The 27,367-nt window shown below is 54.1% G+C and overlaps 1 protein-coding gene across 3 annotated transcripts in view; it reads left to right on the top strand.

Annotated features, from left to right (window-relative positions):
- spef2 (sperm flagellar 2) overlaps window positions 1–27,367 on the top strand; it is a 714,991-nt gene that overhangs the window by 65,688 nt on the left and 621,936 nt on the right. For all 3 annotated transcript variants that reach the window (XM_072592835.1, XM_072592845.1, XM_072592854.1), the window contains exons 10-11: window positions 4,458–4,626; window positions 10,366–10,585. In XM_072592835.1, the coding sequence (XP_072448936.1) occupies window positions 4,458–4,626; window positions 10,366–10,585 (389 nt within the window). The remainder of the gene's footprint in view (window positions 1–4,457; window positions 4,627–10,365; window positions 10,586–27,367) is intronic.

Consider the following 27,367-nt stretch of genomic DNA (forward strand, 5'->3'; position numbering starts at 1 on the left):
CAGGGTCAGGGTTAGGGAGCTGCATTAGGGCCAGGGTCAGGGTTAGGGCACTGTATTAGGGTCAGGGTCAGGGTTAGGGTTAGAGTTAGGGTTCAGTTGGCTGTCCTAATTTTTTTTTTATTTCAAAATATACTTTATTCATAGCAATAAATCTTTGGTACTTGTACAATTTGCCATGTCGTTCATAGATATATACATTGCATGTCTTAACATTACAAAGAACAGATTGAATTAATTGAATTTACAGTTATCCTATTAACAGTTACTTTTATTAACTATCCAGTCTCTTGGTATTTAGCTGTGGCTTCAGCAGAACCCACCTACTGAGTGGGTGCCCTGTTATATGAAAGCAAATGAAACTTCTTTAACCCCCAGTTTATGGGGTTACCATTGTCCATTTGACTGTCCTGTCTCTGGGGTGGCTGTCTACATCCCCAAGGTAAGCACGAACTGCTGGACCTTCGCTGGGCTGAGGTAGCTATCCAGCTCCTCACTGGGGTCATTTACCCGCTCTGGTGTCATTGAGCCAGGGCAAGGGTCCTCCCTGTCCAGTTCTGTGTCTGACAATGGGACTGTCAGAGGATCACAGCTCTCGGTTGCCTGTAGTTGTGGGGCAGTGGGTACCTCTTGGTTCTCACTGGGTGGAGGGTGGACATCAGGGGGTCCGTTGTTTCCTGGTTGGGAGGAAATGCCCTCCTCTTTACCGACGGCGCTCTGTCTCTTCTTCTGGTGGTGATGGCCTTCTGTGCGTCCATCTTCCCCCTCCGAAGAGCTGGCCGTCCCTCCCTCGTGCAGCTGTCTTTTCCCCTTTTGCTGGGGGGCTTTGGGGGCCTGGCAAGATTTCCTCTTCCAGTTTTTAACAGGTATCCACTCCTCTGCCTGCTTGATTACCTCCTCCTCCATTTCTTCCATCTGCCCGGCCAGAGCTAGGATCAGCTGCTGTGTCTCTCCGCTGGCTGCACCCTCCTCCACTCCAGCCTGTTCTTCTTTCTGGGTGCCACCAGACTCTGTTTCCCTGCTGTCCAGGTGGACCTTACTGGTCTTTGGGGGTCCACGGCTCGTGATGCCACCTCCCGCCATCTGTGCGTAAGTGGGGACACCCCCCACCCCCACGTCTTGGGCAGGTCTTATACATGCCTCTCCGCACAGGTTGCAGCTCTTTTCTTCCTGACAGTCCTTAGTCAAGTGACCCTCCTGTTTGCAGTTCCTGCAGATGGTCACTTTGCAATCCACCGCCACGTGTCCCGACTTCCCACAGGTTCGGCACACTTTCGGCTGCCCTGCATATGTCAGGTAGCCTCTGCTCCCTCCAATTGCAAAGCTCGAGGGTGGGTGGAGGATGTTCCCATTATCATCGGCCCTCAGAGTTACCCTGACCTGCTGCTTACTGGCGCAGATCCCAAGGGGGTCGATCACATCAGTGGCTTCTCCCTCAACTTGGACGTACCTTCCCAGGAAGGTCAGGACATCAGCCGCTGGAACGTAGGGGTTGTACATATGGATTGTAACAACCCGGTTCCTCTGTGCAGGAAGCACACACAATGGGGTCGCCAACAAGATGGAAAACAGCGGCTCCCCTTCCTTCTCCTTGAAGACCTTCAGGAGCTGTTCGCACTGCTTCACACTCCTGAAGGTCACATCGAAGTAGCCTGCCCCAGGGAAATCCTGCAGGCAGTACACATCCTTTTTTTTTGTTTCAAAAATATACTTTATTCATAAATGATCTGATGGTCTGTACATTGGATCATGCCATACATATGTCCATATTTACAAACACAGATTCGACTTTATTCTTGTCCTTTACAATCCTGTGCATTTTTTCAATCTTGTATATATACATATATTTGGCTGAGGCATCAGCAGAGCCCAAAAAAACGTCTGTATGGGCCCCCTGTTCTTCTTTCGGCAAGCCGATCTTACACGGTGGTCTTTCCCCACCGCGCCTTGGCGGCAGCTGCCCCAAGCTTCAGCGCGTCCCTCAACACGTAGTCTTGGACCTTGGAATGTGCCAGTCTGCAACACTCGGTCGGGGTCAACTCCTTCAGCTGGAAGATCAACAGGTTTCGGACCGCCCAGAGAGCGTCCTTCACCGAGTTGATGATCCTCCAGGCGCAGTTAATGTTCGTCTCGGTGTGAGTCCCGGGGAACAGGCCGTAGAGCACGGAGTCCCGCGTCACGGCGCTGCTCGGGACGAACCTCGACAAGCACCACTGCATTCCTCTCCAGACTTCCTCTGCGTAGGCACATTCCAGAAGGAGGTGTGTGACAGTCTCGTCCCCCCCGCAGCCACTTCGAGGGCAGCGTGCGGTGCGGCAGAGAGTCCGGGCGTGCATAAAGGATCTCACAGGCAGAGCCCTTCTCACCACCAGCCAAGCCACGTCTTGGTGCTTGTTGGAAAGTTCTGGCGATGAGGCATTCTGCCAAATGGCTTTGACAGTCTGCTCAGGGAACCGCTCGACAGGATCCGCCCTCTCCTTTTCCCGAAGGGTCTCAAGGACGCTACGTGCTGACCACTTCCTGATGGACTTGTGGTCAAAGGTGTTTTTCCTCATAAATTTCTCCACGAAGGACAGGTGATACGGAACGGTCCAACTACTCGGAGCGTTCCGCGGCAGCGAGGCCAGGCCCATCCTTCGCAACACCGGGGACAGGTAGAACCTCAGTACGTAGTGACACTTGGTGTTTGCGTACCGGGGATCCACGCACAGCTTGATGCAGCCACACACAAAGGTGGCCATCAGGGTGAGGGTGGCATTGGGCGTGTTTTTTCCCCCATTGCACCGGTCTTTGTACATAGAGTCTCCTCGGACCCGGTCCATCTCCGATCTCCAAATGAACTGGAAGATGGCCCGGGCGACCGCGGCGGCACAGGCCCTGGGGACAGGCCAGACCCGTGCCACATATAGCAATACTGAGAGTACCTCACACCTGATGACCAGGTTTTTTCCCGCGATGGAGAGCGACCGTTGCCCCCATCTGCCTAGTTTCTGTCTCATCTTCCTGATCCGCTCCTCCCAGGTCTTGGCGCACGCCCCAGCCCCCCCGAACCAAATACCCAGCACCTTCAGGTGGTCAGTCCTGACGGTGAAGGGGATAGAGGATTGGTCGGCCCAGTTCCCGAAGAGCATGGCCTCGCTCTTGCCTCGGTTTACCTTGGCCCCCGAGGCCCGTTCGAACTGGTCGCAGATGCACACGAGTCTGTGCACGGACAGCGGATCCGAGCAGAAAACAGCGACGTCATCCATGTACAGGGAGGCCTTAACCTGCAGGCCCCCGCTGCCAGGAATAGTCACCCCTCTCAGGCTCGCATCCTTCCTGATGGATTCGGCAAATGGCTCTATGCAACACACAAACAAGGCGGGTGAGAGGGGGCATCCCTGCCTGACTCCAGATCTTACAGGGAAGCTATCTGATTCCCACCCATTGATTGAGACTGCACTGACAATGTTGGTGTAGAGCAGTCTGATCCAATTTCCAATTCCCTCCCCAAAGCCCATTTTGGAGAGGACATCCCTCATATATGTATGCGATATCCTGTCAAAGGCTTTCTCCTGGTCCAGGCTGATGAGGCAGGTGTCCACCCCCCTGTCCTGCACGTAGGCGATCGTATCCCTGAGGAGTGCGAGACTCTCAGAGATCTTCCTGCCCGGTACAGCACAGGTTTGGTCCGGGTGGATCACCGATCCCAGAGCAGACCTGACCCGGTTGGCGATGACCTTTGACAGGATTTTGTAGTCTGCATTTAACAGTGAGATCGGTCTCCAATTTCTAATTTCCTCCCTCTCCCCCTTCCGCTTGTAGACGAGGGTGATGATGCCTTTCCTCATGGATTCACTCATGGTACCTGCCCGAAGCATACTGACATACACCTCCAGCAGGTCCTGGCCGATCAAGTCCCAAAGAGCGGAATAAACCTCGACCGGTAAGCCGTCGCTTCCGGGAGTTTTATTCTTTTCGAAGGCAGTACACATCCGCTGCGGCGAACCCACAGCATCCCAACAGGACCTTCTTGATAAACAGCGTGCGGTCGAGTGGCGTACAATCCTCAATCTTCTTCACAGTCACCCTGACTGTGTTTCGAACCCCCTGCCCAGGGCTGCGGGCAGCTGTCGAGGCCATAGCTCTGAGGTTGGCTGGTCCCTGAATTGGCGTTAGGCCGAAGCCAGCATGAAGATCCACCAAGAGCAGGTCAGCACAACCAAACTATCCTCCAACATCCAATCACAATCCAGCAATGATCTCCACTAACTCTGATGACTCACAACTCGACCCTAATCCATCCCTTAGTTCACTATGCTGTACATGCAGACTGATCCAGGAGCAGTGCCACGTTGGAGGTCCATGCAGAGGCTGCATGTTCAGGTCAGTGGACATGGTTCAGAGGTCAGACTGGAAAAGCCTGGGTTTGACCTACTGATTGTATGACTGTGTTTTCTCTCTCTCTCTCTCTCTCTCAGCTTGATTCCAATGAAGATGATGAGAGAATGGAAAGAAATGTTCTTCCATGAGATTCCCTTCTATGAGCAGCCAATCAGTAAGGCCCAGTCTGAGATGGAGAGTTCAGCAGATGCAGTGCAGCAGGAGCTCATGGCCATGTTAAACACCCAGGATTATGAGGATTATAAGGTACAGCCCAGCCACTGTCACCATCGACAGGCAACCAGAGAGTGAAGGAGTGTGTGTGTGTATATGAATGTATGTGTCTGTGTGTCTGTGAATATTAGATTAGATTAGATTCCCTACAGTGTGGAAATAGGTAGGCCCTTCAGCCCAACAAGTCCATGCCAACCCTCCGAATAGTAACCCATCCAGTCCCATTTCCGACATTTACCCCTGACACTAATGCACCTAACACTACGGGCAATTGAGCATGGCCAATTCACCCTGACCTGCACATCTTTGGACTGTGGGTGGAAACCGGAGCACCCGGAGGAAACCCACGCAGACACGGGGAGAATGTGCAAACTCCACACAGACAGTTGCCTGAGGCTGGAATCGAACCTGGGTCTCTGGTGCTGTGAGGCTGCAGTACTAACCACTGAGCCACCGTGTGTGTGTGTGTGTGTGTGTGTGTGTGTGTGTGTGTGTGTGTGTGTGTGTGTGTATGCGTGTCTGTTTGTGTGTATGTGTGTGTGTATATGTGTGAGTTTGTCTGTGTATGTGTGTGTGTCTGTGTATATATGTATATATATATGTGTGTGTGAGTGCATCTGTGAGTATGTGTCTGTGTGTATACATGTGTGTGTATGTGTATATGTGTGGATATGTATGAGTGTGTGTGTGTGTGTGTAAATGTGAGTCTGTGTGTATATATGTGTGTGTATGTGTATATATGTGGATATGTATGAGTGTGTCTCTGTGTGTAAATGTGAGTCTGTGTGTACATACGTGTGTGTATGTGTGAAGAAACTCAGCACATTTTTTTTTAATATTCACTCATGACTTGTGCTCAATGACTGGCCCAGTATTTATTGCCCGTCGATAGTTGCCCCTTGTGAAGGTGGGGGTGAGCTGCCTTCCTGACCCACTGCAGTCCATGTGCTGTAGGGTGACCCACAATCCTCTGAGGGAGGGAATTCCAGGATTCTGACCCCGGGACACTGAAGGAACGGTGATATATTTCCAAGTCAGGATGGTGAGGGACTCAGAGGGGAACTTGCAGGGGGTGGTGTTCCCATGTATCTGCTGCCCTTGTCCTTCCAGATGGAAGGTGCTGTCTGAGGATCTTTGGTGAATTTCTGCAGTACATCTTGTAGCTGGTCCACCCTGCTGCGAGTGAGGGTCGGTGGGGGAGGGAGGGGATGTTTGTGGATGTGGTGCCAATTAAGTAGCTGCTTTGTCCTGGATGGTGTTGAGCTTCTTGAGTGTTGTTGGAGCTGCCCCCATCCAGGCAAGTGGGGAGTATTCCATCACACTCCTGCCTTGTGCCTTGTAGATGGTGGACAGGCTTTGGGGAGTCGCGGGGGGGAGTTACTCACCATAGTATTGCCAGCCTCTGACCTGCTCGTATAGTCACTGCACCTATGTGGTGAGTCCAGTTAAGTTTCTGACCAATGGAAACCCACAGGATGACGATAGAGGGTGATTCAGTGACAGTAACACCATTGAATGTCAAGGGGCGGTGGTTAGATTGTCTCTTGTTGATGATGGTCATAGCCTGGTATGTGTGTGGCACAAATGTTACTTGTCTCTTGTCAGCCCAAGCCTGGAGATTGTCCAGATCTTGTTGTATTTGAACATGGACTGCTTCAGTGTTTGAGGAGTTGTGAACGGTGCTGAACATTGTGCAATCATTAGGGAACATCCCCCACTTCTGACCTTCTGGTGGAGGGAAGGTCATTGATGAAGCAGCTGAAGATGGTTGGGTCTAGGACACTCCCCTGAGGGACTCCTGCAGAGATGTCCTGGAGCTGAGATGACTGATCCTCCAACAACCACAACCATCTTTTCTGTGTCAGGTCTGACTCTAACCAGCGGAGAATTGCCCCCTGATATCAATTGATTCCAGTTTTGCCAGGGCTCCTTGATGCCACACTCGATCGAATCCAGCCTTGATGTTTAGGGCTGTCCCTCTCCCCTCCCGCCTGGAATTCAGCTCTTCTGTCCATGTTTGACCCAAGGCTGGAATGAGGTCAGGAGCAGCCATGATACCTGTATCACTGTGAACTCGCGTCTTTGAGGGTCTGGGTGTCTGACAAGGCTGGTCACTGGGAGACAAGGGCTAGCCTCCACCATCATGGCTGATGTCTCCTTTACACAACCCCATGACTGAGGCAGGACATTAAGCCATAGAGTCATAGAGATTAGATTAGAGTAGATTCCCTTCAGTGTGGAAACAGGCACTTGAGCCCAACAAGTCCACACCGAGCCTCCAAAGAGTTAACCACCCAGACCCATTTCCCTCTGACTAATACACCTAACACTATGGGCAGTTTAGCATGGCTAATCCACCTGACCTGCACATCTTTGGATTGTGGGAGGAAACCCACGCAGACACGGGGAGAATGTACAAACTCCACACAGACAGTCACCTGAGGCAGGAATTGAACCTGGGACCCTGGTGCTGTGAGGCAGCAGTGCTAACCACTGAGCCACCGTGCTGCCCATGTAGAGAACAGAAACAGACCCTACAATCAAACTCGTCCAAGCCGACCAGAAATCCTAAATTAATCTAGACCCACCTGCCAACATTTGGCCCGTATCCCTCCAAACCCTTCCTATTTATATAACCATCCAAATGCCTCTTAAATGTTGTAATTGTACCAGCCTCCACCATATCCTCTGGCAGCTCATTCCATACACGTACCACCCTCTGAGTGAAAAAAAAACTCTTGGGTCCCTTTTAAGTCTGACCTCTCTCACCCTAAACCTATACCCTCTAGTTTTGGACTCCCTCACCCAGGAAAAGAACCTTGTCTATTCACCCTATCCATGCCCGTCATGAATTTATAAACCTTATAAGATCACCCCTCAGCCTCTGGGAAAATAGCCCCAGCCTATTCAGCCTCACCCTATAGCTAAAACCCTCCAACCCTAGCAAGATCCTTGTAATCCAAGTAGACACAATGCAGCTCATTCTGGGCCAGAGCCATGGTGGAGCAGATGCTAGATCTCCTGAAGATGGGGTTCCATCTGTTTGCATTGTCTGGGCGAGGGCCTTACAGCATTCTTCAGAAAAAATGTGGCCTATAACTGCAGCAAGCAAAGGGAGGCGGTTATTGATGCTGAGAAACTGAGAGAGTGGGAGCAGGCTTCCAAAGAGCAAGCTGAGGACATTGAGCAGGACGAATATCACCTTCTGAGGCACAATCAGTTGAATAGGACTTAATTCACCCTCAGCTCCAGTAGATGTGAGTTGGGTACAGTGATCACTTGTTGACTGGATGACCTGGATGTAGGGACTGGGAGCATTCTGGTGAAGTTTGTCAATGATATGAAGTTAGGTGGACAGGCAGGTAGTACAAGGGAGGTGGGGAGGCTGCAGAAAGATTTAGACAGTTTGGGAGAGTGGTCCAGGAAATGGCTGATGAAATTCAACGTGAGCAAATGTGAGGTCTTGCACTTTGGAAAAAAGAACACAGACCTGGACTATTTTCTAAATGGTGAGGAAATTCATAAAGCCAAAGTATAGAGGGATCTGGGAGTGCTAGTCGAGGATTCTCTAAAGGTAAACATGCAGGTTGAGTCCGTGATTAAGAAAGCGAATGTAATGTTGTCATTTATCTCAAGTGGATTGGAATATAAAAGCAGCGATGTGATACTAAGACTGTATAAAGCTGTGATTAGGCCCCATTTAGAATACTGTGTCCAGTTTTGGGCCCCCACACCTCAGGAGGGTCATACTGGCACTGGAGCGTGTCCAGTGGGGATTCACACGGATGATCCCTGGAATGGTAGGCATAACATATGAGGAACGGCTGAGGATCCTGGGATTGTCTTCATTAGAGTTTAGAAGATTAACGGGAGAGCTAATAGAAACTTACAAGATAATACATGGCTTAGAAAGGGTGGACACTGGGAGGTTGTTTCTGTTCAGTGGGGTGACTAGGACACTTGGGCACAGCCTTAGAATTAGAGGGGGTCAATTTAGAACAGAAATGCGGAGACATTTCTTCAGCCAGAGAGTGGTGGGCCTGTGGAATTCACTGCCACAGAGCACAGTGGAGGCCGGGATGGTAAATGTCTTCAAGGCAGAGACTGATAAATTCTTGATCTCACAAGGAATTAAGGGATACAGGGAGAGTGCAGGTAAGTGAAGTTGAAATGCCCATCAGCCATGATTAAATGGCGGAGTGGACTCGATGGGCCGAATGGCCTTACTTCCACTCCTATGTCGTATGGTCTTATGGTCTGTAACATTATTGGTGCTTGTCAGGAGAGTGTGGCTTGTATGCTAAGGGAGTCATAGAATCTTGAGAGTGTAGAAGCAGGTCATTCAGCCCATCGAGTCCACACCAAGCCTCAGAAGAGCATCCACCTATCCTACTGCTGTAACCCTGCATTCCCCACAGCTCATCCACCTAGCCTGCACATCCCTGGACACCAAGGGCCGTTTAGAATGGCCAGTCTAATCTAACCTGTGCATGTTTGGACAATGGGAGGAAACTGGAGCTGTTGGAGGAAACCCACACAGACACAGGGGGTATGTGGAACCTCAACGTGGAATTGAACCTGGGTCCCTGGTGCTGTGAGGCAGCCATGCTAACCACTGAGCCACCGTGCTGCTCCTGTGAGGAAAATGCAACTTCTGTTTGTTTGGTTTGTGTTGGCTTTGAGTGTTGGTGACTAAAGGTGAATGTTTTGAACTGTCTGTGATGTCCCCCGACTTAATGATGGTGAAACTCTGCAAACCAGTGGGTCATGTGGACAGTGGGGCAATGACTGACAGGGGATTGTCAGAGAGAATGTGACTGAAGTCCAGGCAGGTCTGTGGCCTGGTGTTTAAACAGCGATCAGGGTAGGAATGAGCAAGAAAGTGTCAACTGTACTGCTTCTGTACCGTCAGAGTCATCGGTTTAACGCTGCAGTACCACGATGTTCATATAATGTGGAGATGCCGGTGTTGGACTGGGGTGGACCAAGTTAAAAATCATGCAACGCCAGGTTATAGTCCAACAGGTTTAACTGGAAGCACTAGCATTCGGAACGCTGCTCCTTCATCAGGCAGCGAGCTCCAAAAGCTTGTCCTTCCAAATAAACCTGTGGACTATAACCTGGTGTTGTGTGATTTTTAACTTGGTGCTCACTGGGGGGGCGGGGCGTGGGGGGAATGGTGGGTGGGGGGGTCAATGATGATGAGAAATCCTGGGATGCCCCAGCAGTGGGAAATATTCCTGGCCATGGTGAGTGAGGTTCACAAGGTAAGTAGTTAATGAGCTAGGTCAGGGATGATCCCATGAGAAAACTGACTAGACCTCATCAAGAAAAACCGTCCATGAAACTTGATGAAAAAGCCACATCGCCAAAAATACAGGAAGATTCAGCCCACATTTTTGAATGCATCTTTGCCTCTGTAACAGTCTGTCTGACTGTCTCTCTCTCTCTCTCTCTCTCTCCCACTGTCTCTCCATCTGTGTCTTTCATCCCTTTCTCTCCTCCTCTTCCTCTCTTTCTCTGCTTCTCTTCTTGATCACATTCTCTCTCTCTATGTCAGTTTTTTTCCTTTCTCAATTGTTCTGTTTCTCAGTCTGTCTCTCTGTCTGCCTCTGCCTCTTCAGTTTTCCTTCTCCACCTGTCTGTGTATCACTCTCTCTCTCTCTCTCTCTCTCTCTCTCTCTGTCTTACTGTCTCTCTGTCTCATTCTGGGTCTCTCTCTCTCTCTCACTCTATTCTCTCTGTCTTACTCTCTCTCTATCTCTGTTTCAGATGATGTCTGGTGAATGGCTGCCACCAGAAGGAGGAGATATTCATGGTCCCCCTGCCAACAATAACATTCTGGGCCATGTGGTCGCACGCATCTTTGAGATAGTTCATCCAACCAAGCCACCAACACCACCTCCTGTGTTTCCTCCATTCCCCATCAAGGCATGCATTCTGGGCAAGGTCCTTGCAGGAAAAAGCACCTGTCTGAAGGATTTAGCGGAAGGTATGTGCAACAACACGTCAAGTCAGGGGGAAGCACATCCAAACACACACACGCAAACACACGTGCGCACACACACACATACATACACTTACACACCCTCACACAACCTCATACACACATGCGCACCCACATACACCCTCACACACACACGCACACATACACACACTCACACACACATACACACCCTCACACACACACTCACACATATACACACACTCACACACACATACACACCCTCACACACACATACACACACACACTGACACACACATACACACCCTCACACACACAGACATGCAGACACACACAAACACATACACATACACACACTCACACACACATACACACACACACTCACACACACATACACACCCTCACACACACAGACATGCAGACACACACAAACACATACACATACACACACTCACACACACATACATGCACACACACACATGCATGCACACATACACATACATGCGCACACTCACACACATACATGCAGACACACACGTACATGCATACACACACATACATACATGTATACACACATACATGCAGACACACACACATACATGCAGACACACACATACATGCACACACACACACATGCAGACACACACACACATACACACACACACACATACATGCAGACAACACACATTCTCATATACAAACAAAGGCACACACACAGACAAGCACGTACACAGGCAGAGAGTCATGCGCACAGTAAGGCAGACACAGGCACACATGCAGACTGACACGTAGATATACAAACACACATATAGCAGACATGCAGGCAACACATGCAGAAGGGCAAACACTACTGGAGAAAGACACACCCATAGCAATACCCACACAGAGACACAGACACACACACACACACACAGACACACACACACACATAGACACAGACACAGACACACAGACACACAGACACACACACACACAGACACACACACACCCACACATACACACACACACGCACAGACACAGACACAGACACACACACACACAGACACACACATGCACAGACACACACACACCCACACACACACACACGCACAGACACACACACACGCACAGACACAGACACAGACACACACACACACAGACACACACATGCACAGACACACACACACCCACACACACACACACACACAGACACAGACACACACCCTCACACACACACACCCTCACACAGACACACCCTCACACACACACACACACACCCTCACACACACACACACACACACAGACATATATATGTGCACATACACAAAGGCAGCTATCCCCCTTTCCTTCTCATGCCCTGATGGTTTCAGTGGAGAAGCTGTCACACTGTGATACTCAGGAACTGCTCTTTCCTGACCGAACCATTCTTTGTGTATAAATCCTCACCACTGTGACCCCACAAATTGTTTCATTATTTTTCACAAGCTTTTGTTTCTCAAGAGCAACAAATCCAAAGTAAAGGTTTGAACAAATGCAGAAAATTATTACGTTACAAACACACCAATTACGTGATTATTTTGTCAATTAAATTCTTTCTTATCACATAATTGATTGAACGACTTTTGATTGGTAAAGGCTTGGCAAGAAGGATTAGGGAGAACCCAAAGGCATTTGTGAGGAATAAGAGAATGATCAGGGAGAAGGTAGGACCGATCAGAGATAGTGGACAGAACTTGTGTGTGGAGTCTGAGCAGATAGGGGAAGGCCTAAATGAGTTTTTTGCTTCAGTTTTCACCAAGGAAAGGGACCTTGTTGTGAATGAGAACTTTGAGGAGCTGGGATACAGGCTTGACCAGATCAAGATTGATGCAGTTGATGTGCTGGAATTTTTGGAAAACATGAAGATTGATAAGTCCCCAGGACCAGACCAGATTTATCCGAGGCTGCTCCGGGAAGTGAGAAAGGAGGTTGCTGAGCTGCTGGTGAAGATCTTTACTTCCTCACTCTCCACGGGAGACATACCGGAGGATTGGAGGGAGGGGAATGTTGTTCCTCTTTTCAAGAAGGGGAGTAGGGAAATCCCTGGCAATTACAGACCAGTCAGTCTTACGTCTGTGGTCAGCAGAGTTTTGGAAAGAATCCTGAGGGATAGGATTTATGACTATTTGGCAAAGCTTAGTGTGATTAAAGGCAGTCAGCATGGCTTTGTGAGGGGTAGGTCATGCCTCACAAATCTTATTGAGTTCTTTGAGGAGGTGACCAGACAGGTCGACCAAGGTCGAGCAGTGGATGTGGTGTATCTGAACTTCAGCAAGGCATTTGATAGGGTTCCCCATGGTAGGCTCATTCATAAAGTCAGGAAGTATGGGATACAGGGAGATTTGGCTATCTGGATTCAGAATTGGCTGGCTGACAGAAGGCAGAGAGTGGTTGTAGATGGAAAGTATTCTGCCTGGAGGACAGTGTTGAGTGGGGTCCCACAGGGCTCTGTTCTTGGGCCTCTGCTCTTTGTAGTTTTTATAAATGACTTGGATGAGGAGGTTGAGGGGTGGGTTAGTAAATTTGCAGATGACACTAAGGTTGGAGGTGTCATCGATAGTATAGAGGGCTACTGCAGGCTGCAGCGTGACATAGACAGGATGCAGAGCTGGGCTGGGAAATGGCAGATGGAGTTCAACCTGGATAAATGGGAAGTGATGCATTTTGGAAGGTCGAACTCGAATGCTGAATATAGGATTAAAGACAGGATTCTTGGCAGTGTGGAGGAACAGAGGGATCTGGGTGTGCAAGTACATAGATCCCTCAAAGTTGCCACTCAAGTGGATAGGGTTGTTAAGAAAGCATACGGTGTTTTGGCTTTCATTAACAGGAGGATTGAATTTAAGAGCCGCGAGGTTTTGCTGCAGCTCTACAAGTCCCTGGTGAGACCACACTTGGAATATTGTGTCCAGTTCTGGTCGCTCTACTATAGGAAAGATACAGAGGCTTTGGAGAGGGGGCAAAGAAGGTTTACCAGGATGCTGCCTGGACTGGAGGGCTTGCCTTATGAAGAGAATTTGAATAAGCTTGGACTTTTCTCTCTGGAGAGAAGGAGGAAGAGAGGAGACCTGATTGAGGTGTACAAAATAATGAGAGGAATAGATAAAGTCAATAGCCAGAGACTTTTCCCCAGGGCAGGATTGACTGGTACGAGAAGTCATAGTTTGAAGATATTAGGAAGAAGGTATAAAGGAGACATCAGAGGTAGGTTCTTTATGCAGAGAGTTGTGAATGCATGGAATGTGTTGGCAGCTGTGGTGGTGGAAGCAGAGTCATTGGGGACATTTAAGCGACTGCTGGACATGCACATGGAGAGCAGTGAGTTGAGGGGTGTGTAGGTTAAGTTATTATATTTTACATTAGGATTAAACCTCGGCACAACATCGTGGGCCAAAGGGCCTGTTCTGTGCTGTCCTTTTCGATGTTCTATCTGTGTTCTAAGTTCGGATGTAGCTGCAGAAAGTGAATCGGCAGGAAATGGAATGTGGTCATGGATTGCATGATGAATGGATTTAAAAACAGGGAAGTTGTGCTGCAGTTGTATGAGAACACTGGAGCAGGAGGAGGCCATTCAGCCCCTCAGGCCTACTCTGCTGTACTTCACCATATTCCCATGTTATCCCAAATAGCTTGGTGTCATTAGTGACTGTCAATCTCTCTCAAAGTTAATGACTGAGCATCCACAGATCTCTGGAGTAAAGAACTCCTGAGATTCACCAACCTCTGAGGCAAGGGATTCCTCGCCGTGTCAGTCTGAAATGAATTGCCTTTTATTTGGAGTTGAGGTTCTCTGGTTCTGGATGCACAACCAGGGGAACATATCCTTTCAGTTTGTGCTTTGCCTGTCCCTTTGAGAATTTAATGAGTTTCCATGAGATCCTTTAATATGTTGAAACTGCAGAGTACAGGCTCAGTCTCCTCAGTCTCTCCTCACAGGACAGTTCCAACATCCCTGAGACAGTCTGGTGAACCTACAATGCTCTTCCTCAGATAAGGGGACGTGACTGTAGACAATGTTCCAGGTGCAGTCTCACCAGTGTTCTGGCTCATTTGGAACAAGACTTCTTTTGCTCCTGTGTACAAATCATCTTACGATAAAGTCTAAAACATCATTTACCTCCTGAATAGATTGCTGCCCGTTCCTGTGCAAGTTCAGTCACATATGAACAAGGACACCTGGATCCTTCTGTACATCGAGACATTCCAATCTACCAACAAGAAACACTTTACACCCTGACACATATATTCACAGTATATTCAAAATCACTCAGCTTATCCTCTTTGTGTCATCCTCACAACTTGCACTCGCAAAACGTTTGTAACATCTGCAAACTTCAAAATTATTACCATGAACCCCCAAATCCAGATCAGTGATATAAAAAATGAACAGCTGAATCTACTGGCCACAGTCCATCAGCACAGGATAACTAGAGTCTGTTTTATACCTGTTGAATAATCTTCAATCCGTACCAGCCTGTTACCTCCAATTCCACAAATTGGTTTTATTTAATAACCTCCTGTGTGGGATCTTATCAAAATTCAAATATGCTACGTCACACTTAGGATGTGATAGCACTGGGAGAGGGGACAGAGGGAGACTGACCAGGGTGTGATAGCACTGGGAGAGGGGACAGAGGGAGACTGACCAGGGTGTGATAGCACTGGGAGAGGGTACAGAGGGAGACTGACCAGGGTGTGATAGCACTGGGGGAGGGGACAGAGGAAGACTGACCAGGGTGTGATAGCACTGGGAGAGGGGGCAGAGGGAGACTGACCAGGGTGTGATAGCACTGGGGGAGGAGACAGAGGGAGACTGACCAGGGTGTGATAGCACTGGGAGAGGGGACAGAGGGAGACTGACCAGGGTGTGATAGCACTGGGGGAGGGGACAGAGGGAGACTGACCAGGGTGTGATAGCACTGGGAGAGGGGGCTGAGGGAGACTGACCAGGGTGTGATAGCACTGGGAGAGGGGACAGAGGGAGACTGACCAGGGTGTGATAGCACTGGGGGAGGGGGCAGAGGGAGACTGACCAGGGTGTGATCGCACTGGGAGAGGGGACAGAGGGAGACTGACCAGGGTGTGATAGCACTGGGAGAGGGGACAGAGGGAGAATGACCAGGGTGTGATAACACTGGGAGAGGGGACAGAGGGAGACTGACCAGGGTGTGATAGCACTGGGAGAGGGGACAGAGGGAGACTGACCAGGGTGTGATAGCACTGGGAGAAGGGGCTGAGGGAGACTGACCAGGGTGTGATAGCACTGGGAGAGGGGACAGAGGGAGACTGACCAGGGTGTGATAGCACAGGGAGAAGGGGCTGAGGGAGACTGACCAAGGTGTGATAGCATTGGGACAGGGGACAGAGGGAGACTGACCAGGGTGTGATAGCACTGGGAGAGGGGGCAGAGGGAGACTGACCAGGGTGTGATAGCACTGGGAGAGGGGACAGAGGGAGACTGACCAGGGTGTGATAGCGCTGGGAGAGGGGACAGAGGGAGACTGACCAGGGTGTGATAGCACAGGGAGAGGGGACAGAGGGAGACTGACCAGGGTGTGATAGCACTGGGAGAGGAGACAGAGGGAGACTGACCAGGGTGTGATAGCACTGGGAGAGGGGACAGAGGGAGACTGACCAGGGTGTGATAGCACTGGGGGAGGGGACAGAGGGAGACTGACCAGGGTGTGATAGCACTGGGAGAGGGGACAGAGGGAGACTGACCAGGGTGTGATAGCACTGGGAGAGAGGGCTGAGGGAGACTGACCAGGGTGTGATAGCACTGGGAGAGAGGACAGAGGGAGACTGACCAGGGTGTGATAGCACAGGGAGAGGGGACAGAGGGAGACTGACCAGGGTGTGATAGCTCTGGGAGAGGGGACAGAGGGAGACTGACCAGGGTGTGATAGCACAGGGAGAGGGGACAGAGGGAGACTGACCAGGGTGTGATAGCACAGGGAGAGGGGACAGAGGGAGACTGACCAGGGTGTGATAGCACTGGGAGAGGGTACAGAGGGAGACTGACCAGGGTGTGATAGCACTGGGGGAGGGGACAGAGGGAGACTGACCAGGGTGTGATAGCACAGGGAGAGGGGGCAGAGGGAGACTGACCAGGGTTTGATAGCACTGGGGGAGGGGACAGAGGGAGACTGACCAAGGTGTGATAGCACTGGGAGAGGGGGCTGAGGGAGACTGACCAGGGTGTGATAGCACTGGGGGAGGGGACAGAGGGAGACTGACCAGGGTGTGATAGCACTGGGAGAGGGGGCTGAGGGAGACTGACCAGGGTGTGATAGCACTGGGAGAGGGGACAGAGGGAGACTGACCAGGGTGTGATAGCACTGGGGGAGGGGGCAGAGGGAGACTGACCAGGGTGTGATAGCACTGGGAGAGGGGACAGAGGGAGACTGACCAGGGTGTGATAACACTGGGAGAGGGGACAGAGGGAGACTGACCAGGGTGTGATAGCACTGGGAGAGGGGACAGAGGGAGACTGACCAGGGTGTGATAGCACTGGGAGAGGGGACAGAGGGAGACTGACCAGGGTGTGATAGCACTGGGAGAGGGGACAGAGGGAGACTGACCAGGGTGTGATAACACTGGGAGAGGGGACAGAGGGAGACTGACCAGGGTGTGATAGCACTGGGAGAGGGGACAGAGGGAGACTGACCAGGGTGTGATAGCACTGGGAGAGGGGACAGAGGGAGACTGACCAGGGTGTGATAGCACTGGGGGAGGGGACAGAGGGAGACTGACCAGGGTGTGATAGCACTGGGAGAGGGGACAGAGGGAGACTGACCAGGGTGTGATAGCACTGGGAGAGAGGGCTGAGGGAGACTGACCAGGGTGTGATAGCACTGGGAGAGAGGACAGAGGGAGACTGACCAGGGTGTGATAGCACAGGGAGAGGGGACAGAGGGAGACTGACCAGGGTGTGATAGCTCTGGGAGAGGGGACAGAGGGAGACTGACCAGGGTGTGATAGCACAGGGAGAGGGGACAGAGGGAGACTGACCAGGGTGTGATAGCACAGGGAGAGGGGACAGAGGGAGACTGACCAGGGTGTGATAGCACTGGGAGAGGGTACAGAGGGAGACTGACCAGGGTGTGATAGCACTGGGGGAGGGGACAGAGGGAGACTGACCAGGGTGTGATAGCACAGGGAGAGGGGGCAGAGGGAGACTGACCAGGGTTTGATAGCACTGGGGGAGGGGACAGAGGGAGACTGACCAAGGTGTGATAGCACTGGGAGAGGGGGCTGAGGGAGACTGACCAGGGTGTGATAGCACTGGGGGAGGGGACAGAGGGAGACTGACCAGGGTGTGATAGCACTGGGAGAGGGGGCTGAGGGAGACTGACCAGGGTGTGATAGCACTGGGAGAGGGGACAGAGGGAGACTGACCAGGGTGTGATCGCACTGGGAGAGGGGACAGAGGGAGACTGACCAGGGTGTGATAGCACTGGGAGAGGGGACAGAGGGAGACTGACCAGGGTGTGATAACACTGGGAGAGGGGACAGAGGGAGACTGACCAGGGTGTGATAGCACTGGGAGAGGGGACAGAGGGAGACTGACCAGGGTGTGATAGCACTGGGAGAAGGGGCTGAGGGAGACTGACCAGGGTGTGATAGCACTGGGAGAGGGGGCTGAGGGAGACTGACTGGGGTGTGATAGCACTGGGAGAAGGGGCTGAGGGAGACTGACCAGGGTGTGATAGCACTGGGAGAGGGGGCAGAGGGAGACTGACCAGGGTGTGATAGCACTGGGAGAGGGGACAGAGGGAGACTGACCAGGGTGTGATAGCACTGGGAGGGGGGACAGAGGGAGACTGACCAGGGTGTGATAGCGCTGGGAGAGGGGACAGAGGGAGACTGACCAGGGTGTGATAGCACTGGGAGAGGGGACAGAGGGAGACTGACCAGGGTGTGATAGCACTGGGAGAGGGGACAGAGGGAGACTGACTAGGATGTGATAGCACTGGGAGAGGGGACAGAGGGAGACTGACCAGGGTGTGATAGCACTGGGAGAGGGGACAGAGGGAGACTGACCAGGGTGTGATAGCACTGGGAGAGGGGGCAGAGGGAGACTGACCAGGGTGTGATAGCACTGGGAGAGGGGACAGAGGGAGACTGACCAGGGTGTGATAGCACTGGGAGAGGGGACAGAGGGAGACTGACCAGGGTGTGATAGCACTGGGAGAGGGGACAGAGGGAGACTGACCAGGGTGTGATAGCACTGGGAGAAGGGGCTGAGGGAGACTGACCAGGGTGTGATAGCACTGGGAGAGGGGACAGAGGGAGACTGACCAGGGTGTGATAGCACTGGGAGAGGGGACAGAGGGAGACTGACCAGGGTGTGATAGCGCTGGGAGAGGGGACAGAGGGAGACTGACCAGGGTGTGATAGCGCTGGGAGAGGGGACAGAGGGAGACTGACCAGGGTGTGATAGCACTGGGAGAGGAGACAGAGGGAGACTGACCAGGGTGTGATAGCACTGGGAGAAGGGGCTGAGGGAGACTGACCAGGGTGTGATAGCACTGGGAGAGGGGACAGAGGGAGACTGACCAGGGTGTGATAGCACTGGGAGAGGGGACAGAGGGAGACTGACCAGGGTGTGATAGCGCTGGGAGAGGGGACAGAGGGAGACTGACCAGGGTGTGATAGCGCTGGGAGAGGGGATAGAGGGAGACTGACCAGGGTGTGATAGCACTGGGAGAGGGGACAGAGGGAGACTGACCAGGGTGTGATAGCACTGGGGGAGGGGACAGAGGGAGACTGACCAGGGTGTGATAGCACTGGGAGAGGGGACAGAGGGAGACTGACCAGGGTGTGATAGCACAGGGAGAGGGGACAGAGGGAGACTGACCAGGGTGTGGTAGCACAGGGAGAGGGGACAGAGGGAGACTGACCAGGGTTTGATAGCACTGGGGGAGGGGACAGAGGGAGACTGACCAGGGTGTGATAGCACTGGGAGAGGGTACAGAGGGAGACTGACCAGGGTGTGATAGCACTGGGGGAGGGGACAGAGGGAGACTGACCAGGGTGTGATAGCACAGGGAGAGGGGGCAGAGGGAGACTGACCAGGGTTTGATAGCACTGGGGGAGGGGACAGAGGGAGACTGACCAAGGTGTGATAGCACTGGGAGAGGGGACAGAGGGAGACTGACCAAGGTGTGATAGCACTGGGAGAGGGGGCTGAGGGAGACTGACCAGGGTGTGATAGCACTGGGGGAGGGGACAGAGGGAGACTGACCAGGGTGTGATAGCACTGGGAGAGGGGGCTGAGGGAGACTGACCAGGGTGTGATAGCACTGGGAGAGGGGACAGAGGGAGACTGACCAGGGTGTGATAGCACTGGGGGAGGGGGCAGAGGGAGACTGACCAGGGTGTGATCGCACTGGGAGAGGGGACAGAGGGAGACTGACCAGGGTGTGATAGCACTGGGAGAGGGGACAGAGGGAGACTGACCAGGGTGTGATAACACTGGGAGAGGGGACAGAGGGAGACTGACCAGGGTGTGATAGCACTGGGAGAGGGGACAGAGGGAGACTGACCAGGGTGTGATAGCACTGGGAGAAGGGGCTGAGGGAGACTGACCAGGGTGTGATAGCACTGGGAGAGGGGGCTGAGGGAGACTGACCGGGGTGTGATAGCACTGGGAGAAGGGGCAGAGGGAGACTGACCAGGGTGTGATAGCACTGGGAGAGGGGACAGAGGGAGACTGACCAGGGTGTGATAGCACTGGGAGGGGGGACAGAGGGAGACTGACCAGGGTGTGATAGCGCTGGGAGAGGGGACAGAGGGAGACTGACCAGGGTGTGATAGCACTGGGAGAGGGGACAGAGGGAGACTGACCAGGGTGTGATAGCACTGGGAGAGGGGACAGATGGAGACTGACCAGGATGTGATAGCACTGGGAGAGGGGACAGAGGGAGACTGACCAGGGTGTGATAGCACTGGGAGAGGGGACAGAGGGAGACTGACCAGGGTGTGATAGCACTGGGAGAGGGGGCAGAGGGAGACTGACCAGGGTGTGATAGCACTGGGAGAGGGGACAGAGGGAGACTGACCAGGGTGTGATAGCACTGGGAGAGGGGACAGAGGGAGACTGACCAGGGTGTGATAGCACTGGGAGAGGGGACAGAGGGAGACTGACCAGGGTGTGATAGCACTGGGAGAAGGGGCTGAGGGAGACTGACCAGGGTGTGATAGCACTGGGAGAGGGGACAGAGGGAGACTGACCAGGGTGTGATAGCACTGGGAGAGGGGACAGAGGGAGACTGACCAGGGTGTGATAGCACTGGGAGAGGGGACAGAGGGAGACTGACCAGGGTGTGATAGCACTGGGAGAGAGGGCTGAGGGAGACTGACCAGGGTGTGATAGCACTGGGAGAGAGGACAGAGGGAGACTGACCAGGGTGTGATAGCACAGGGAGAGGGGACAGAGGGAGACTGACCAGGGTGTGATAGCACTGGGAGAGGGGGCAGAGGGAGACTGACCAGGGTGTGATAGCACTGGGAGAGAGGGCTGAGGGAGACTGACCAGGGTGTGATAGCACTGGGAGAGAGGACAGAGGGAGACTGACCAGGGTGTGATAGCACTGGGAGAGGGGACAGAGGGAGACTGACCAGGGTGTGATAGCACTGGGAGAGGGGGCAGAGGGAGACTGACCAGGGTGTGATAGCACTGGGAGAGGGGACAGAGGGAGACTGACCAGGGTGTGATAGCACTGGGAGAGGGGACAGAGGGAGACTGACCAGGGTGTGATAGCACTGGGAGAGGGGACAGAGGGAGACTGACCAGGGTGTGATAGCACTGGGAGAAGGGGCTGAGGGAGACTGACCAGGGTGTGATAGCACTGGGAGAGGGGACAGAGGGAGACTGACCAGGGTGTGATAGCACTGGGAGAGGGGACAGAGGGAGACTGACCAGGGTGTGATAGCACTGGGAGAGGGGACAGAGGGAGACTGACCAGGGTGTGATAGCACTGGGAGAGGGGACAGAGGGAGACTGACCAGGGTGTGATAGCGCTGGGAGAGGGGTCAGAGGGAGACTGACCAGGGTGTGATAGCACTGGGTGAGGGGACAGAGGGAGACTGACCAGGGTGTGATAGCACTGGGAGAGGGGACAGAGGGAGACTGACCAGGGTGTGATAGCACTGGGGGAGGGGACAGAGGGAGACTGACCAGGGTGTGATAGCACTGGGAGAGGGGACAGAGGGAGACTGACCAGGGTGTGATAGCACTGGGAGAGGGGACAGAGGGAGACTGACCAGGGTGTGATAGCACTGGGAGAGGGGACAGAGGGAGACTGACCAGGGTGTGTTAGCACTGGGAGAGGGGACAGAGGGAGACTGACCAGGGTGTGATAGCACTGGAAGTTTACATATTCTCCCAGTGTCTGCGTGGTTTTCCTCTGGGTGCTCCGGGTTCCTTCCACAGTCCAAAGATGTGTAGGCTAGATGGATTGGCCAAGCTCAGGTGCCCATAGTGTAGGCTAGGTGGATAATGCATCGGAGATGCAGGGTTACAGGGATGGATCTGGGTGGGATGCTCTTTCGAAGGTTGGTGTGGACTCTGCCCTGCCGTGGTTCTATGAGTAGCATGTTAAAAAGCTTTATCTGATTTGTTAAGTATGATTTCTCTTTCATAAATACATATTGACTCGTTCCACTCAGACAATTATTATCTTTATATCCTGGAATCGGTTAAATCTTCCTGACCTCTGGCTAACAGGTCTGTTGTTCCCCATTTTCTCTCTCTCGCTCTCCTTTTCTGAAACAGTCAGGATGATGTTTCCCATCATCTCATCAGCTGCAACCTTTTCAGAATTAACCGAATTTTAAAAGATGATCAGTCAGGGAGTCATAAGCTCTCAAGCTGTTTCCTTACACACTCTTTCACTGGATACTGTTCTGGTCTCCTTCTTTCTGAATCATCTCAGAGAGGTCCACCCAACCGATTCCTGCCATGCTGCAGCTGAGTTCATGGGTAAAGGTTGAGCAGGTTGGGTTTGTATGCACTGGTGTTGAGAAGGATGGGAGCTGAGCATCAACAAAGATCCAGAGAGAGCTTGGCACTGGGGATGCTAGGAGGATGTTTCCTCTTGTGGCAGACTGGAACCAGGGAGACAGTTTCAAAATAAATTGTCTTCTGTTAAGCCTGAGATGAGGAGGATTTTTGCTTCCTCTCAGAGGTTCATGAGGTTTGGAACCCTCTTTCCCAGAGACGAGTGATTGTGAGGTCTGGCTGAACAAACTGAGGCAAAAAGGCAAAAACAATGACTGCAGATGCTGAAAATCAAACACTGGATTAGTGGTGCTGGAAGAGCACAGCAGTTCAGGCAGCATCCAACGAGCAGCGAAATCAACGTTTCGGGCAAAAGCCCTTCATCAGGAATAAAGGCAGTGAGCCTGAAGCGTGGAGAGATAAGCTAGAGGAGGGTGGGGGTGGGGAGAGAGTAGCTCTTCCAGCACCACTAATCCAGTGTTTGATTTTCAGCATCTGCAGTCATTGTTTTTACCTTGTTGATTTTAACCCTACTGCGAATCCTCTTGCAAGGATGCCTGCCTTGAAGAAGTTTTCCTCCTCTCTCTACAAGAATCTCAGGGAGTCCCTCTCCCACTGCAACTCCCAGGTCATTTCCTCTGCTCTGAAGCTCTTCTGTGCTACTTTCTCCCCACCCCCACCCTCCTCTAGCTTATCTCTCCACGCTTCAGGCTCACTGCCTTTATTCCTGATGAAGGGCTTTTGCCCGAAACGTTGATTTCGCTGCTCGTTGGATGCTGCCTGAACTGCTGTGCTCTTCCAGCACCACTAATCCAGTGAACAAACTGAGGGCCTTGTTGTGAAGTTTGCACTGGACACCGAGATAGATGGAGGGACAGGTCACGCTGAGGAACAGAGAGGCTGCAGGAGGACTTGGATAGGAGAGGAGGGCAGGGACAGCATAGGAGGGTGGGGACAGGATAGGAGGGTGGGGACAGGATAGGAGGGCGGGGACAGGATAGGAGGGTGGGGACAGGATAGGAGGGTGGGGACTGGATAGGAGGGTGGGGACAGGATAGGAGGGTGGGGACAGGATAGGAGGGTGGGGACAGGATAGGAGGGTGGGACAGGATAGGAGGGTGGGGACGGGATAGGAGGGTGGGGACTGGATAGGAGGGTGGGACAGGATAGGAGGGCGGGGACAGGATAGGAGGGCGGGGACAGGATAGGAGGGCGGGGACGGGATAGGGGGGTGGGGACGGGATAGGGGGGTGGGGACGGGATAGGAGGGTGGGACAGGATAGGAGGGTGGGACAGGATAGGAGGGTGGGGACAGGATAGGAGGGTGGGACGGGATAGGAGGGTGGGGACAGGATAGGAGGGTGGGACAGGATAGGAGGGTGGGACAGGATAGGAGAGTGGGGACGGGATAGGAGGGTGGGACAGGATAGGAGGGTGGGACAGGATAGGAGAGTGGGGACGGGATAGGAGGGTGGGACAGGATAGGAGGGTGGGGACAGGATAGGAGGGTGGGACGGGATAGGAGGGTGGGGACAGGATAGGAGGGTGGGACAGGATAGGAGGGTGGGACAGGATAGGAGAGTGGGGACGGGATAGGAGGGTGGGACAGGATAGGAGGGTGGGACAGGATAGGAGGGCGGGGACAGGATAGGAGGGTGGGACAGGATAGGAGGGTGGGACAGGATAGGAGAGTGGGGACGGGATAGGAGGGTGGGACAGGATAGGAGAGTGGGGACGGGATAGGAGGGTGGGACAGGATAGGAGAGTGGGGACGGGATAGGAGGGTGGGACAGGATAGGAGGGTGGGACAGGATAGGAGAGTGGGGACGGGATAGGAGGGTGGGACAGGATAGGAGGGTGGGGACAGGATAGGAGGGTGGGGACTGGATAGGAGGGTGGGGACAGGATAGGAGGGTGGGACAGGATAGGAGGGCGGGGACAGAATAGGAGGGTGGGACAGGATAGGAGAGTGGGACAGGATAGGAGAGTGGGGACGGGATAGGAGGGTGGGACAGGATAGGAGAGTGGGGACGGGATAGGAGGGTGGGACAGGATAGGAGGGTGGGACAGGATAGGAGAGTGGGGACGGGATAGGAGGGTGGGACAGGATAGGAGGGCGGGGACGGGATAGGAGGGTGGGACTGGATAGGAGGGTGGGACAGGATAGGAGGGTGGGACAGGATAGGAGAATGGGGACGGGATAGGAGGGTGGGACAGGATAGGAGGGTGGGACAGGATAGGAGAGTGGGGACGGGATAGGAGGGTGGGACAGGATAGGAGGGTGGGACAGGATAGGAGAGTGGGGACGGGATAGGAGGGTGGGACAGGATAGGAGGGTGGGACAGGATAGGAGAGTGGGGACGGGATAGGAGGGTGGGACAGGATAGGAGAGTGGGGACAGGATAGGAGGGTGGGACAGGATAGGAGAGTGGGGACGGGATAGGAGGGTGGGACAGGATAGGAGAGTGGGGACGGGATAGGAGGGTGGGACAGGATAGGAGGGTGGGGACTGGATAGGAGGGTGGGGACAGGATAGGAGGGTGGGGACAGGATAGGAGGGTGGGACAGGATAGGAGAGTGGGGACGGGATAGGAGGGTGGGACAGGATAGGAGGGTGGGACAGGATAGGAGAGTGGGGACGGGATAGGAGGGTGGGACGGGATAGGAGGGTGGGACGGGATAGGAGAGTGGGGACGGGATAGGAGGGCGGGGACAGGATAGGAGGGTGGGACAGGATAGGAGGGCGGGGACAGGATAGGAGGGTGGGACAGGATAGGAGGGCGGGGACGGGATAGGAGGGTGGGACAGGATAGGAGGGTGGGACAGGATAGGAGGGTGGGGACTGGATAGGAGGGCGGGGACAGGATAGGAGGGTGGGACAGGATAGGAGAGTGGGGACGGGATAGGAGGGTGGGACAGGATAGGAGAGTGGGGACGGGATAGGAGGGTGGGACAGGATAGGAGGGTGGGACAGGATAGGAGAGTGGGGACGGGATAGGAGGGCGGGGACAGGATAGGAGGGTGGGACAGGATAGGAGGGTGGGACAGGATAGGAGGGCGGGGACAGGATAGGAGGGTGGGACAGGATAGGAGGGCGGGGACGGGATAGGAGAGTGGGACAGGATAGGAGGGTGGGGACGGGATAGGAGGGTGGGGACAGGATAGGAGGGCGGGGACAGATAAGGAGGGCGGGGACAGGATAGGAGGGCGGGGACAGGATAGGAGGGCGGAACAGGATAGGAGGGTGGGGACAGGATAGGAGGGTGGGACGGGATAGGAGGGCGGGGACGGGATAGGAGGGCGGGGACAGGATAGGAGGGCGGGGACGGGATAGGAGGGCGGGGACGGGATAGGAGGGCGGGCACGGGATAGGAGGGCGGGCACGGGATAGGAGGGCGGGGACGGGATAGGAGGGCGGGGACGGGATAGGAGGGCGGGGACGAGATAGGAGGGCGGGGACAGGATAGGAGGGTGGGACAGGATAGGAGGGTGGGGACGGGATAGGAGGGTGGGACGGGATAGGAGGGTGGGGACGGGATAGGAGGGTGGGGACAGGATAGGAGGGCGGGGACAGATAAGGAGGGCGGGGACAGGATAGGAGGGCGGGGACAGGATAGGAGGGCGGAACAGGATAGGAGGGTGGGGACAGGATAGGAGGGTGGGACGGGATAGGAGGGCGGGGACGGGATAGGAGGGCGGGGACAGGATAGGAGGGCGGGGACGGGATAGGAGGGCGGGGACGGGATAGGAGGGCGGGCACGGGATAGGAGGGCGGGCACGGGATAGGAGGGCGGGGACGGGATAGGAGGGCGGGGACGGGATAGGAGGGCGGGGACGAGATAGGAGGGCGGGGACAGGATAGGAGGGTGGGACAGGATAGGAGGGTGGGGACGGGATAGGAGGGTGGGACGGGATAGGAGGGCAGGGACGGGATAGGAGGGCGGGGACAGGATAGGTTGGCGGGGACAGGATAGGAGGGCGGGGACAGGATAGGAGGGTGGGACAGGATAGGAGGGTGGGACAGGATAGGAGGGTGGGACGGGATAGGAGGGCGGGGACAGGATAGGAGGGCGGGGACAGGATAGGAGTTGTGGGACAGTATAGGAGGGCGGAGACGGGATAGGAGGGTGGGACAGGATAGGAGGGCGGGGACGGGATAGGAGGGTGGGGACGGGATAGGAGGGTGGAGATAGGATAGGAGGGTGGGACGGGATAGGAGGGTGGGGACGGGATAGGAGGGTGGGGACAGGATAGGAGGGTGGGGCAGGATAGGAGGGTGGGGACAGGATAGGTGGGTGGGGACAGGATAGGAGGGTGGGACAGGATAGGAGGGCGGGGACAGGATAGGAGGGCGGGGACAGGATAGGAGGGCGGGGACAGGATAGGAGGGCGGGACAGGATAGGAGGGTGGGGACGGGATAGGAGGGCGGGGACGGGATAGGAGGGCGGGGACGGGATAGGAGGGCGGGGACGGGATAGGAGGGCGGGGACAGGATAGGAGGGTGGGACAGGATAGGAGGGTGGGGACGGGATAGGAGGGCGGGGATAGGATAGGAGGGCGGGGATAGGATAGGAGGGTGGGACAGGATAGGAGGGTGGGGACGGGATAGGAGGGTGGGGACGGGATAGGAGGGCGGGGACGGGATAGGAGGGCGGGGACGGGATAGGGGGGTGGGACAGGATAGGAGGGTGGGGACGGGATAGGAGGGTGGGACAGGATAGGAGGGCGGGGACAGGATAGGAGGGTGGGACAGGATAGGAGGGTGGGACATGATAGGAGGGTGGGG

This window comes from Chiloscyllium punctatum, chromosome 2 (assembly GCF_047496795.1).
Source record: "Chiloscyllium punctatum isolate Juve2018m chromosome 2, sChiPun1.3, whole genome shotgun sequence".
NCBI lineage: Eukaryota > Metazoa > Chordata > Chondrichthyes > Orectolobiformes > Hemiscylliidae > Chiloscyllium > Chiloscyllium punctatum.